A 15,589-nucleotide genomic window follows, 5' to 3' on the forward strand; every position below is an offset into this window, starting at 1 on the left:
CAAATTATGTGCCGGAGTGCCGCCGAGAGCCCCCCCCCCCGGGGGCACTCCAACTTTGGAGGTGACGCATATGTAGGGCTGTTAAGACCCCCTTTTCTCGCTGTCACCCAAAGACCCCATATTTTTTACGACCACATGCTCTGTCACCCAAAGACCCCCTATTTTTCCATTTGATCTGTCACCCAAAGACCCTTACAAGTTCAATTTGATCAGCAACTTTCATTTATCACTGATTTTGTTACTTATTTTGAAAAAACAAAGAAATTTGAAGCCATTTAGAACTTGAAATTCCATTTTCGAGGTTTCTGTGGCGCCGTTTTCCATTTAATAAAAGGTCATGTTCTCACCCAGTGACCCCATATTTTTTACATTTTGCTCTCACCGAATGCCAAAAATCATGCTCTCACCCAATGACCCCATATTTGTTACATTTTGCTCTCACCGAATGCCCCTTAGTGCGAAAGTGCCAGCCCTAATATCCATTTCAAATTGAAGTGCCCCCCGGGCGAGAGCCATTACGGGCCCGGGGGTATGATGAACGTACGGGCCCCTTTGATCTGAACGATGACGGTGTAGGACTTCATAGGTGTGTGGGTGTTTGGGGTGGGGTGGGGAATGGAAACAGCAGTGGCGTAAATTTCTTTGTGACATGGGGGAGGGAGGTTGGTGTAACATGTGTAAAATGCTTGAACACATGTTCAAAGTAGCGTGCTTAGCTGCAAATAATCAAGTATGAACATTGAAGGAGACAAATGCGCGCGACATAATTAAGTTTCTCAAAAGAAGTTAGGCGCGAAGTGCAGAAACAATGCCAATTTGAAGCTAATGAATGATTAAGTATGAACTGTTGAATTGGACAATTAATGTAAAATAATTCAAGTGAAATATTTATTAGACAATGTGTCAAAGGCTATATCTTGTATCTCTTTTACTGTTTTTACGGGCCCGCTACATTTGTTTGCTTTTTATGGTCCGTAAAAGAGCAAAGAAAACAGGCCCTGTAATGAACGCGTAAAGGCAAAGAGAAGAGGCCGTAGTGGGCCCGTAAAAAGTAAAGAACTTTACTGTGGGCCTGAAAAGGAGGAAAAGAGACCTTAGTGAGCATGTATAAAAAAAAAAAAGAAGAGATACCTTATACCTAACCTTAGTTGGCCCGTATAGTAAAGCAAAGTAAAGATGCCTCAAGTACAAAGTATCTTTTCTTTATTTTTTTACGGACCCCTGAGGTCCCCTTTCTTTGCTTTAAAGGCCCGTAGTAACGTATGATTTATTTACTCATTTTTTACTAGCCCCCTAGGACCCCGGGCCCCGGGGTCTTGTCTTGTCAGCGGCACTGCTGTCACAAATTGCTTGCTCCCCGGAAACTGGTTTTCCCCCGAGTAGTTTGCCGACAAAATGACGATATTCACCTTAGGCCCTGTTCAAATTTGCATCTCTCGTAAACGTGGTGGCCATCTTTTCCAAAACTATAACCTTTAGTATGCTAATGCAGAATCCGTATTTCGTGTCAACCACTGACTGTGTTATTTTTATAACCATGATATAACTGTAAACGGGCTGCTATGGCCCATTGACTGCCTATATCGACTGTAATACAAATATCGATAATGTAGCCCATCCGTGTGATATTTTTCTCTGCTAATTTGACTTCTTTGGAGTAATCGATATCGATTTCAAACATCAGCTGATCTGTATCGGATGGCATATGGCGATTCCCAGACCACTTGATGTCAGTGGTAGAAACTACTCTTGGATTTGTCAAAATAAAAATAAATACTTGTAATTTGTGGTTTATTTTCAGGCTTATTAAAGACTATACTTAAATTTTCTTTCATGTTGAACACAATTATATTCGTGTATACTTGTAATAATTGGTCTAACATTTTAACATCAAGATATTGCTCAAAAAATAAAGTCATGATTTCAAAAATATTGTCATCATCTCATCTGTAAAAATTTACATATTTTGATGTTTATTTTCATATGCTAAAGTATTTCTGCCGTATAAATAGGACATTTTGAATCAATCGATAAGTACCGTAAATATAACTGTAGCCTATGAAGCTATTTAAAACCTGAGGTGTCAAAATCATCGAATTGATCAATATCTATCAAGAGCACAATAAAACCTCCCAACAAAATCTTTTTCATGGTACAATTTGAACAAGGCTAGAAGGACAGTTACATATTGTTCGCAAAACAGGACTCAAACAAAGAGTATTTTAATTCCACTCGTTATCATTTGAGGACTCGGTTTCTTCTTGAAGAGGACGTTTTGATGGATCAGAATCGACCGATTTAAACGATTGCCTTGGGAGCTGTTTATCGAAGTATGCAATAAAAGGTGGTGGCGGCTTTTTTGGGAGAGTGTATAATAGATTAGTTACGGCCGAGTTGAGCCTAAAATGATAAGCAAGAAACTGTTTCACGCTTATGTTATGTTATAAAGCAAATAACGGATAACAGTTATTCAAAGCTGATGAAACTATTGTACTACACCACCTTATACTACCAACTATTTCTGCAGTCAAATTAATTCAACTTGAATATTATATATATTCAACCGGGACACTATCAACATAATAAAAAGTTGGAGCGGATCCGAAACTCAGGTTCATATAAAGGGTTCATTGCTTCCTTAGGATTGTTCTGTTAAACTTCCCGTCTAAACGGTCGTCAAGGTTCGTTTGCGACAACCAGTAATTCCATATGCGAGAGGCAGAGACCAGCATTAAGTTTCGGGTTACATCGCACAGTCCGTTGCACACAACAATTGAAGCGTGAAGAGAGTTGTATACATTTACAGACGCTTTGTAACTCACATACACGCACTCATCTTATATTAGCACACATGCATTGTGCTAGTGTGGTGAAGTGGTAGACAACTTCTTGCTTCATGTTTGCTTACTGGAAGAAGACAAAAGTTTGGCAAATAGGAGGAATTATTGTTGAAGGAAAGTAAACTTATTTTCCATAAAGTAGAGGAAAGAAAAAAAGAGAGTGAGTGAGTACGGGATATTACAAGGACGGAGGATGGACAACAACGAGCAACAGAAAGGTGAGCTTGAAAACTTTATAATGTATTTCTTTATCTATTGGTATTTAATTCCTTCCTGTTATTATTATGCTTTATCTCACCTTGCAGTTAGTCTAAAATCCAAGGTAACTTGGAAATCTTATAGAAAACTAGGAAATCTTTTCAGTTATAGGCCTTGAATCATAGGTATTGGAGGATAGTACTACATGTAGTACTAAGGCTAAAGTAGGGGTCTACATTTTATACGAAACTGGTGTTTGTGTTTCGTCATGCACATCAATAGCGAAAATGTGTATAAAGATTACACTTTTTCTTCAATTTGTAAACATTATATTAACTGAACATTATGTTCAGTTAATGTGTGGTTTGTGTTTAGGAATTTCAACATGTCATTTCACCCTGTTTACATCTGTGTCAGGCTTTAAACATTTTTGGAAATTGGTGTCTAGGAATAAACGTGTTTACAAATCGACTGCAAGAAAAGTTAATTTTTTAATTTTTTTATAGCCATTGCTATTATAGACTGCTCAATAGTATGCACGATGTGGATAACACAGAATATGAACTAATAATCCAATAATAATGTCACTTTTTTGCATATCTGCATAAAGCATATCATACCTATTTGCATGTTTTGTATGTTGTGTTGATCGACACATGCATGTTCCGTTGAATCATCTTTTACCATGTTTACAATTCATGCGGATGTAGGCCTACTTTAGCCTAGTCACAGCTAATTGTTTGGCGATGTTTAATGCTTTAGTGATTCTCGCGTATACTAAAACAAAGCAAGTGATGCTTCATTAATTTGATTTCCTGATTAACTTTTGTTTATTACACCCTATCTAACTTCCCGCTTCTTTTCGGCAATCAACACGATCAAGCTTGTTCATATGCGTCGATCTTTTAGGGGTTTATCTTCATTTTTGTGTGTGGAATGGCGCTGTGGGAAGGATTGGGGTCTTTAATACTAGCCATTCCCCCGTATTTATCATAATAAATATGCCTAGGCCTACTGAAGACCAGATGGAACAAGAAAGTGCAGGAAGAAACCGGTGTAGGTGGGGGGGGGGCTCTCACTAAAACTGAGTGACGGGGATGTGCGGCCCGATATTGACCCCCATTTTTCAACTACCTCTCACACAATGACCCTCTTTTTTCTTTTACTGAACTCCCTCTCACCCAATGCCCCTCCTTTTTTTTGTTTTCCTGTCACCAAAATACCACATTTTTCAAAAATTTCATTTTTTGTTTCAAATTTTGATGAATTTTTGAACAATTTTTATGATCTTTTATATTTTGACCCAACATTTTTCCCAGTCTCACTGAATGACCCCCTTTTTTGGTAAGATTTTCCCCAGTCTCACAGAAAGATCCCCCCTTTTTTTCGGTGTCTAGCTCTCACTGAAAGACCCTAGTTTCGAACTGCTGTCCGCACATCCCCGTCACTTCCAAAGTCGAGTACCCGGAGAAAACCTGCGGGAGCGACTTCCCAGGAAATACAAAAATGTTCTTAAAACGTTTATTCATTTAATAACATTTAAATGCCGGCTCATATAAAGGTTATGAATACGTTTTTGAAACGTTATTGTAAAATATTTTGTCAACACTTACATAACATTCTGTTAAAATGTTTTGCATCAGGTTATCAAAAATGTTTTTTGAATGTTATTAAACGTTTTATACCCTTTATATTAAATCCGACATTTACACGTTTTCTGTAAAACATTTACAAAAAATTCATCAAAAAACATTGTGTGCTTGCTTGAGATGGACTAGAAACGACATGCACACAAACATAGTCGACAGGGGCTCGAACACTGAACCTCAGTTGTGCAAAACGAGGACAGAGCCTTAACTTGTTCCCCTTCTCAAAATGTTGTTGCGCTTCGTGGTTTCTTTTAAAAGAGTATGCACTGTACAAATGATTCAATGAATTAGCCTAAAGTGAAGATGACGGATATATATTATCAGTCTATCAAATTCTCAAGGTATATTTTTCATGTGGAAAGTTGACAAAAAGGAAGAAAACGCCAGTTCCATTTAATTGTGTAGCTGTAGCTGTAGGTCTAAGTATGGACAATAATTTTAACTCCAACATTAGGCTATTCCATTTAAAATCCACACTACGATTTAGTTGAAGTCTTCCACAGAGGGAGTGAGAGTTTTGAATAGAATGCAATTTGGTAGCTTCCACTCACTCCAGATGTGGAAGATAAAGGTAAAACCATAATACAGGGGGAGTATGAGTTTCAAAATGATCAGCCTTGACCAATTACATTTGAAAAACGTACTCCCCCCTATGGAGCATATATCCAAACTCTTCTACAGGGGTAGTGTGGATTTCAACTTCAACTGGAATATTCCATTGAGCATGTTGATTAGAATGGCAATGTACCTAAGGCTGCGATCACATATATAGAAGTATACGGTATTCGCTATACGAAATACGCTCATTCGATCAGGCTGAGTTCACATAGTATACTCGTATGTGAACTCAGCCTGATCGAATGAGCGTATTTCGTATAGCGAACAGCGAATACCGTATACTTCTATGTGATCGCAGCCTTATAGTTCACTTTGGGTCACTCACTTGCAGAGCATGTTACTCCTATATACCATTTACAAAATTGAGATATTTGATGTTTGGGATAATATTTTAGATACTGTGATTAGGTGAATCACTGATATGATAGCTTCTAGTTTTATTAAAGAACATTTTACATGTTATATAGGTCTGTTTCTATGATTACAAAAACTACTAAAGTATCGGCTGTTGAACCGTAGATTTCATAACGTCTCGCAAACACGAGGTCCTGGGTTCATTTCTGGCAACATTTTGCATGTTTCCGCCATTAAAATATGCTACTGACGTGTCATACTATAGATTGGTTAATTCTGAATCCTGTTATTTTAAAGCCTCAATGCGTCTTTCATCGCAAATAATAGTCCTATAGGTATCAGAAAACTGACGATAAACTTTTGTATACCCCCCATTTAAAAAAAAAAATACATGTATTAATTTGAATTTGTATAGGGATAATAGTGAATTTAGTGTTGTGACTCATGTACTAGATGGCCGAAAAGTATTGATTTGTTTGTTTATTTGTTTGTTTTCACAATGGGCTTCTCCAGCTGAAATCCATATACGCCCTATGGAAGACATGACATTAATCTTCCGCACAAGCATAACAGGGAGTATGAATTTTAAATGGGGTTACCTGATTGGGTGACTCCATTTAAAATCTACACTCCCCGTGTCATGTCTACCATAGGGGTGTATGTGGCCCTTGATCAAACTTTCCATGAATTAACAATAGATTCAGTGCGTCAAATTCATTGCACGTACACAAATTACTATTCTCAAGAAACACGTTTTGGTTTTAGTCAAAACATTTTTATATAAATAGGTCATGAAAAAAACACGATAATTTTTCATGTTTTATTGATTGTTTTTTTTTGGTATACAAATCGCAATCTTCAACAATAGCCCAACAGATATGCCTACACTGCAAAAACGTCGGTGTTAAAAGTAACACCGAGGGTGTTGATTTTGAGTTCTGAGAGGTCCACGCTTTTCGGTGTTAATGAAGCACTGCTAAGTGTTATTTCGACACTGTATCTGCAGCTCAGAATGTTTTTATTATTGTATGGCTCAACAAAACATTGTTGTCTCAAAGCCCATGGCAGTTTCAAAATCGAATGCGGAATGCGTTTTTTTCTAAGATGTTTGAGACATAAGTACCAGCTTGGTGTTGCATATTCAACACCGGAGTTTTTGCAGTGTATCAAACTGATAACTCGTGAGAAGAGCTCTGACGGGCCAATCAAATGGTTCACTGCAGCTCAGAATGTTTTTATTATTGTATGAATCAACAACAAAAAATGTCTCAAAGCCCATGGCAGTTTCAAAAGCGAATGCGGAATGCGTTTTTTTCTAAGATTTTTTTAAAAAGATTTTTTGAAAACTTAATTTTGAACTAAGATGTCATTGATGATTTCACAGCAAAAAACACAACAAAATAATAAAAAAAAACTTTGAGAGTTGGGGGGAAGGCTTAATGGCTAAAATCGCCAAAAAACGGCTGATTTTACATGATTTTTTAACAAAGTGCGGGGGCTTAAGCCCCAAAAGCACCCCTGGACACGCCACTGTCATCTTGACAGCGTGTTAAGTGCCCGGGTAAGCATGGTAAGTGCAAGAAAGACGTGTATGGCTAGCGTAAAACCAGGTTTCTCGATCAATTGCGCATTTGGCTTGCCATAGACGTATTAGTCATACCAGAGAAGATGAAAATAGATCTATTCTCATCTTCTCTGGTCACGTAATGAAAAGATCGCGATACTTACATTAAGGTGCATTCCAATCACCCCCCCCCCCCCTCCGTCTAATATCACAATTTTTACAATATTGCTCTGTGTTTGTTTTAAACCATAATAACAAACAACACTTGTCTTAATTGTGAAAGCTATTATTATACGTATGTAGAGTCAGTGGTCACGGTGAGTTAGTCTAAAACCATGCAATTAGCGTCTTCGGTCAAATGGTGACTAATGAACCAAATAATCCAAGGAACCCAAACGACAGCCAACTCATCAAACCGTGCCTCAAAAAAATTGAAAAATAACGTCGACCGTCGACACTTATTAACTGTTTATTATTTATTTATTTATTTATTTATTTATTTATTTATTTATTTATTTATTTATTTATTTATTTATTTATTTATTTATTTATTTATTTATTTATTATTTTTTAATTTTTAATTTTTTTTTTAATTTTTATTTTTTAATTTATTTATTTATTAACCCTAACAGGACGATATACTACACAATACTACTTGATATATGCGCTGTTCGTGCATGCATCCCACGTGGTGTGATGACGCAATCGCACTAAGTGATATATAGGCACGATTTTGCTGGCCAGCGAAGCCCAAGACCCGTGGCAAACCCAGTGCCTGGCATGCGAGGGGTCTCGGGTTCGAATCCCACCCAGAGCAAACAAATTCTTTCCTTCTTTTCTCTCTTTATTCCTTCCTTCTTTCCCTTCCCGTCGCCAAAAAGCCCTTAGGCGGTTAGGGTTAAATTTTTTATTTCATTAATGAATTAATAAATGATTTATTTACTTCATTTATTTACTTTATTACATCACATTTGCAATGAAAGTGACAAGTTGTTGAGTATTCAACGTAGTGAGTTGATTGATATCTTTTTAAATCCACTTAGGCCAAAAAAACGGCTATTTTTAAATTCTCTTTAACACTTAAAGGTCCGTAACCCGATCGACAGCATCATCCCCCGATTTTTTTTCATTGTTGATGAGGTTTTGGTATCACATAATAGATACTATTTTTCTCATTACTATCCTGAAATTTGACGCACCAAGGCGATGTATTTCCGGAGAAATCATGAATCACAGCGGATTTTACAGGTATACCAGTTTGTAAACAATGGTAAATACTTTGGAATTCTGGGAGGGAATTATGAACGAAATATCAGTCACCGCAAGACGGTGCGCCGTATATAGTTATGAAAACGGCAACGATAAGCGTGGTGTGCTAAATAGCTCAATTGTCTAGCGCGTTTGTTTTTTACCCGAGAGGTACCCGGTTCAAAACCCGGTCTCGGAAGGGTTTTTTTCCTCTCCATTTTACCCAAACTTTTTTTATATTCATTTGAAATGTACATAATTCAAGGTGACATATATTTTGTTTCCTTTTTTCTGAAACGGTACGAAAAAAAAAAATTTCCGTTCAATACGGGCCGGGCATTGTACAGCATGTCAGCATTCGTCATTGCCTGCCCAGAATGCAATTCACGTATACCAAGGTATTGGATTGCAAATTTGGCTATTTATTCACATTTACGCTGAAAATGCTCTCGTTTTTTCAAAAAGCAGCATAAAGGAGGCGATATTTGATATTATTATGTAATTTTAAAGACAATCCATATCCAAAACCAATAGGGTTACCCCCCTTTAAAGACCCATTCAGTGATACCAGCGCACGAGTAAAAATATTAAAATTGTTTATAAATTGCTTAAAAGTGGAGGATAAGTCATTCAAATTGTCATTTGGTATCTTTGAAATGCCAAATTTGGCAAAAAACGAAGAAAACAGCAGTACGGACGAAGTTGAAGCCCCATTCAAATACATGTAGCTAATTTAGATACTGTCAGTATCTAAATTACAGATTCGTGTAAAATGTCTTATTTTGTCTTAAATATACGGCTTTCGGCTGAACCATTCGCAGGCTATGTTAGCACATCTATGTAAATAACAAAGGTACCAACATCTGAATTTTGATGATTTTTACGATCGTCCGGATGAGCAAATCACTGAATGGGCCTTTAAATTAGAGCCATAAGTTTTCCGTGATACGGAAAACAGACGAATTTCAAGAAAAACAAGATTTCATGTTGTTGAAAAATTAAATTGAAATAATTGCAAACAATGAATAAAATAACAAATGAAAAAAAAAATATGTGTCTGTTGTTGTTTTCAATAAAATAAACGTGTAAAAAGTGCAATAAACATGGTAAAATTTGTAATATATCTTTTTTCCAACTATCAGGTAGCCATCATTGTTCTCATTTATAACAGCACAACATATTTATTTTTCATTGGAAAATACTAAAAATATAAATTTGAAGTGGCTTCAGCAGGTGTTTATAAACAAAGGATGAGGACGAGGAAAATACTGCTAATTGGCTTTCAACAAAATTATTTAAGAACTATAGCTGGATACCCACGCTTCGCGTGGGTACCCGATTGGTTTTGAGTACAGGGGAGCGGAAAGGTTGTTACTCACATTACTAATTTAATAGAGTGCTTATTGGTATAACTTTGTTACAACAAACACAAAAGTTTGCCAGAAAATTTAAATTTTGAGCTATATAAAGGGTTAAAATAGTAATATCTCGGAATAACATGTTCAAAAGTTGTTGCCAAACATTCTAAACAAGCTCATAGCCAGAATTCCCACATGTGTACTTTTTGCAAAAGAAATTTGTTACATGTATAAAAATGAAGAAGTGATCCACTCCCTAAATTGGATCTTTTTTGTGCTATTTTGAACAGTTGACATCATACATACACAACTCCATACACACATACCCCCACACACCCCACCCCACAACCCCCACACCCCTACATACATACATACACTCATGTTGATACTCAAGAAATGTGTTGCAATATCGTTATCATCTTGGCTTTTTGACTACATCAATGCTGATCAAAGCAAGTGTCACTATTGAAAAGAAATACAGCAAGTTAAACTTGCAGTAGGGTTGTAAGCATGAAGGCACTGATTATTATAAATGAACTTACTTGTCATCAAACATGCAAGCATCATGTAGTCCAACCAATTTGAGTTATTCTGCAGTTCTGGGGTACATCAGCAGATCAATATGGTGATTGAACAGATTCATCAGGATCGGTATAGTAAACTGGTTAACAAAGTTCTTTGTATCTGATCCAGAATGTTCACTTACTTGTTGTCAACACGTTTAAAGACAACAGCTGTTGTCTTTAACGTACACAGTAAGTGAACATTCTGATCAGATACAAAGAACTTTGTTAACCAGTTTACTATACCGATCCTGATGAATCTGTTCAATCATGTTCGACAATCGTATGGACAAAGCACGGTGAAACAACTACGTGACTTGGAAAATTGTGAGAAAAAGGTACAGAGACATAGAAACCATCTAGTCTATAGCCTCCGCTGCCGTGACCAAAAGCTTACCCCGCCCAGTTTGAAACTACGTTGTCCGCTAAATACCAACAAAGCCAAGGAGATCATCAAACGCGCGGAAAAAGGTCTTATCAGAGAGAGAATCCGTGTGGTTAATTATAAAATCAAGAACTTAAAAGCCAAGAAAGATCAGTTGAAAGAAGATGTAAACAACATAATTCCCGCGAAATCGGAGTTGGGACAAAGAATTGAGCGTCACTTGACGACCGTCGGCGAGACTACTTTTCAGGATACTAAACGACGTCACCTACAGAAGTTAGAGATTCTGAGTGAGAAAACCGCCGCGAGAAACAAAAAGTCCCAGGCTTCAAACATCGATCTGTCGGGCTCCCAACTCAAAAAATGGGTCATCAATCTCTCGAAATACAAATTAAACCCTGCACAAACCAGCGTTTTGTCAAAAGGTCTAAATTTTGCTATCTCGCCACCAGAAATATGCGCGGAGGAATTTGTGTTAGCAACCGAATTGGCGTGCACCCACCTACCGCAGGACGATAGAATCCAACTTCGAGGTAAAATAGCAAGCACGCTGAAATCATCGAAAGTACCGGAACAAAACATCACCAAAGACGAAAGGAAAGCTATTAAAGACTTGAAGAAAGTGGAGGATATCATAATATTACCTGCAGATAAAGGCAAATCGACCGTTGTACTGGACAAAGCTGAATATGAAGAGAAAGTTACTACCATGCTTGGAGACAAGAAGACGTACGAGGAACTACCGGCTGACCCGACACAGAGGTACAAACGGAAATTAGTTGCCAAGTTGACAGGTCTCAAGAAGGAAGGTAAGATCACCGAATTGAAGTATAAACAGCTCTATCCTACGGCGGAAAATGTACCCAGATTATATTGTACGCCAAAAATCCATAAGCTTAACACCCCATTGCGTCCAATCGTAGACTATACAGCAACCATCGGGTATAGCACATCGAGATGGCTCGCTGATATTTTAGGTGCATTGGTTGGTAACACTCAACATCATGTCAAGAATTCCAAACAATTGTCTGAAGATCTCGCTAAAGTGGTCATAGATGAAGAAGACATTCTCAACTCACATGACGTAGTTAGTTTGTTTACCAACACCCCTATAGACCAAGTATTAGACATTGTTCAACGTAGACTTGAGAATGAAAACATATTGCGTGTTTACAACAGAGAGACAGGGTTTAAGCTAACCAGCAAGGATGTGGTAGAACTTCTTGAGTTCATACTAACTACCACATATTTTACCTTTAGAGGTAAGATTTACCGCCAGCTTTTTGGTACTGCGATGGGCAGCCCTGTATCCCCGATTGCAGCCAATATATTCATGGAGGCTCTGGAACAGCAGGCAATTGCTACGGCACCTCTAGACTGTAGACCGAAGCTATGGTTGCGTTATGTGGATGACGTGTTGGAAGTTATAAACAAAGACAGTGTCCAGCGTCTTACCGATCATATCAACCAAGTGGACAAGTCGGGTTCAATAAAATTCACCTTTGAGCAAGAATCTGAAGGCAGCCTTCCATTTCTGGATACTTTGATTGTGAAAAAGAAGACGGCACCGTAAAGCTACTGGTCTACCGTAAGCCAACTCATACAGACCAGTACCTCAACTATCAGTCCCATCACCCTCTGCATCAAAAGCTTGGTGTGATACGCACTTTGTATAACAGGAAAGACAGCGTTGTGACAGAGGAGGAGGATAAAGTGGAAGAAGAGAAAAAAGTGCAAGAAGCCCTCAGAACATGCGGCTATCCTGACTGGACCTTTAAAAGGTCAAAGATCAGATACAAAGCGTCAAGCCCAAGAAAGTGAGCAAAAAGACTGATGATAAAACCAGGAGCAAAGGCATGGTTGTACTTCCTTATGTAAAGGGTGTCACAGAAAGAGTTTCTCGAGTTATGAAAAATTACAACATTTCTACTGCGATGAAGCCGCACAACACTCTCAGAAAACAACTGGTACACCCAAAAGACAAACGCGATCCAAATAACACCACTGATGCAGTATATAAGATTCCCTGTATGAACTGCGAATTGTCTTACATAGGGGAAACTGGCAGAAAGTTTGGCACAAGACTTGAAGAACATAAAAGCGAGGCGGAGAAAGTGAGTAAAACGGTAACCACCAGAGCAGGGAGAAAGGAATCGTTAACAACAACACACAAGTCGGCCATTACTGATCATGTCGTCGACAAGAATCACGTCATAGGATGGGGGAAGCTGAGGTCATCGGCACAGAGCAAAATAGATACACTCGCTGGATAAAGGAGGCTATAGAAATAAGAAAGCGGAGGGGCACCACCATGAACAGAGATGAAGGACAGTACCAACTCTCTCACATGCTTGATGAGTTCCTGACTCAGGGATCAAGAAAATCCCTTGAAGGAAAACAGACTGGCAACTCCAAGATCAACGCTGGAACTACTTCTAGCGTCGGTTGCCAATAGCAGTCACTACCCATCAAGTGTTGATAAAGACAACAGCTGTTGTTGAAACGTACACAAGTAAGTGAACATTCTGGATCAGATACAAAGAACTTTGTTAACCAGATCAATATGGTGTTTCCAGTCAGGGATGTGGTCTATAATGCATGACATTGTTCTGGTTGGCGTTTGTGAGTGAGGAGTACTTTATAGAGAACATTTCTAGTTGTATCGTTTGGTGTAAAATCACAAGCTTTTAGAAGATCCTGATCGCGAACAGCATGTGTAGAAGCCCATGGGTGAAGCATGTTGTTTCTAGATTCATTCCAGTAGTTGCTAAAGTCTGACCTTGTGCTTTTGTAATTGTCATAGCAAAGCAAAGTTTCACTGGGAATTGCACTCTTCTTAAGGCCGTGTAAAATTAATATTTTGGTTCTCGTCCCTCCCTCCTCAATTTCTGGGATTTGTCAGATTTTTTTTTTTTTTTAGATTTTTCAATTTTTTAGACTTTGGAATGATTTATGAAATCTTCATACATATAAATAAGTTTATTAGAGAACAAGCATCATTTCCAAGTGACAAGTCTTTTTGTGGAACTCTAGAGGGTTTATCCCTCAGAATCTCACATTTGAAAAAAAAAAAAAAGGGCCTCATCGTTTCCTCGAGCACTGTTGGAGAAGACCGAAAACTACTGACAATGCTAATTTTACATTGAAAAAAAAAAACAAAAAAAAACACCTCCCTCCCTCATCAATTCATGAAAATCCTCTGGACGAGAACCAAAACATTAATTTTATACGGCCTAAGGTGAATGGTAGATCAATGTCTGTTGCGCACAATGGTATTCTAGGTAAGAAGATGTTTGTTCCTTTGTGAGGACCTCTTGTAATAACACAGATTTGGAGAGATGTTGCCGATTGTGCATCTGGTTCCATTAGGCTGAGTTCACATAGAAGTATACGGTATACGGTATTCGCTATACGAAATACGCGCATTCGACCAGGCTGAGTTCATATAGGAGTATACTATGTGAACTCAGCCTGATCGAATGAGCGTATTTCGTATAGCGAATAGCGAGTATGCCATTCTACCCATTTTCTTCGTCTTATCAAATGCTTGTAACTTTACTTCTTGAGGTCACATTGCATTCAATGAGGTGTCATAATGTGCAGAATTAGATAGTGCATCTATTAAAAAAATGAATTTACCCACATATGGTTTAGGTTTTTAAAATTTGGACGGTATACGCTGCACTAAAATCGCACACGCGCGATTCCCACTATACTATACTAAACGCAGGTATACGGACTTTTCGAATAGCTCTTATGTGACCCGGTACTATGAAATTACCTTGCTCGAATTAAGCTATACGCGTGCACCTACAAAACGTGCATCGTATACCCGAATAGTATACTTCTATGCGATCGTAGCCTTATGTGACCCGGTACTATGAAATTGCCTTGCTCGATTTAAGCTATACGCGTGAACCTGCAAAACGTGCACCGTATACCCGAATAGTATACTTCTATGTGAACGCAGCCTTACATACTCGAGGACGAGCTATACTTAGGATGATGATTGGTGCACCTTTGTTTTTTTTAAAGATGGCGCATGAGTGAGGACATGCCTGATAGAATTGAGGTATTCAGTTGGGTATACGATTGCATCACTTTGATCCACAACTGTGTTGATTGACTTCTATGTGCTCATGTTACCAGAGCTGTCAGTCAGCAGTTGGTTGTTGATGTCAACACTTTCACTAGCAGTATGGTGCGAGAGGTTGCGGGTTCGAACCCTGGTGGTGCCGATATACGGTCTCGTGGAAAAATTGAGTTAGCTTGAAATACCCTTGGACAAGGAACTTACGGCTAATGGTCTCGTTGTAACCCGTACGAAACACGGGAGCTGATCCTGGTTGCGAAGGTTATTTGTGGAATGTCTAGCTCTTGAAGCAGCAAAGTCCCGTATCTGTTGTTAAATGGTTTATGGAATGATGTGGGCCGTAGTGGTCAGCGACAACCTGTAAAGTGTGCTGAGGCTTGTAGATCAACGTCTAGGCGCTGTGCCTGTCCGCTTTCTTTCTTTCTTTTTTTTTTTTTCATTTGTGGGAGCTATGATTATGATGGCACGCTGTTGGTATCTTGGTAGAGGTCAGATAGATGTTAAAACACATGAAATTTCAAATCTTCAATAGATTGGACATGTGTAGGCCTACAGAGTTGAGGTGGGACTTGGATCCAGTCACTTGTTTCAGATGGGAGAGTTGGTAAGTTCCCATTTCCTATGTCCATCCAGGAGTAAGACTGCAAACATATCAGCGTTGGAGTCTCCATGTATTTGTGCGAGTAGTTTGGTGAGGGCCACAGATATGATTTTTTGAG

General features: G+C 38.4%; 1 protein-coding gene across 1 annotated transcript in view; it reads left to right on the forward strand.

Annotated features, from left to right (window-relative positions):
- Positions 1-2,319: 2,319 nt before the first annotated feature.
- LOC140135946 (uncharacterized) overlaps positions 2,320-15,589 on the forward strand; it is a 36,913-nt gene continuing 23,643 nt past the window's right edge. The window contains exon 1 of the mRNA XM_072157643.1: positions 2,320-3,058. Within this exon, the coding sequence (XP_072013744.1) occupies positions 3,034-3,058 (25 nt within the window). The 5' untranslated portion in view covers positions 2,320-3,033. The remainder of the gene's footprint in view (positions 3,059-15,589) is intronic.

Source organism: Amphiura filiformis, chromosome 16 (assembly GCF_039555335.1).
Source record: "Amphiura filiformis chromosome 16, Afil_fr2py, whole genome shotgun sequence".
Lineage (NCBI taxonomy): Eukaryota > Metazoa > Echinodermata > Ophiuroidea > Amphilepidida > Amphiuridae > Amphiura > Amphiura filiformis.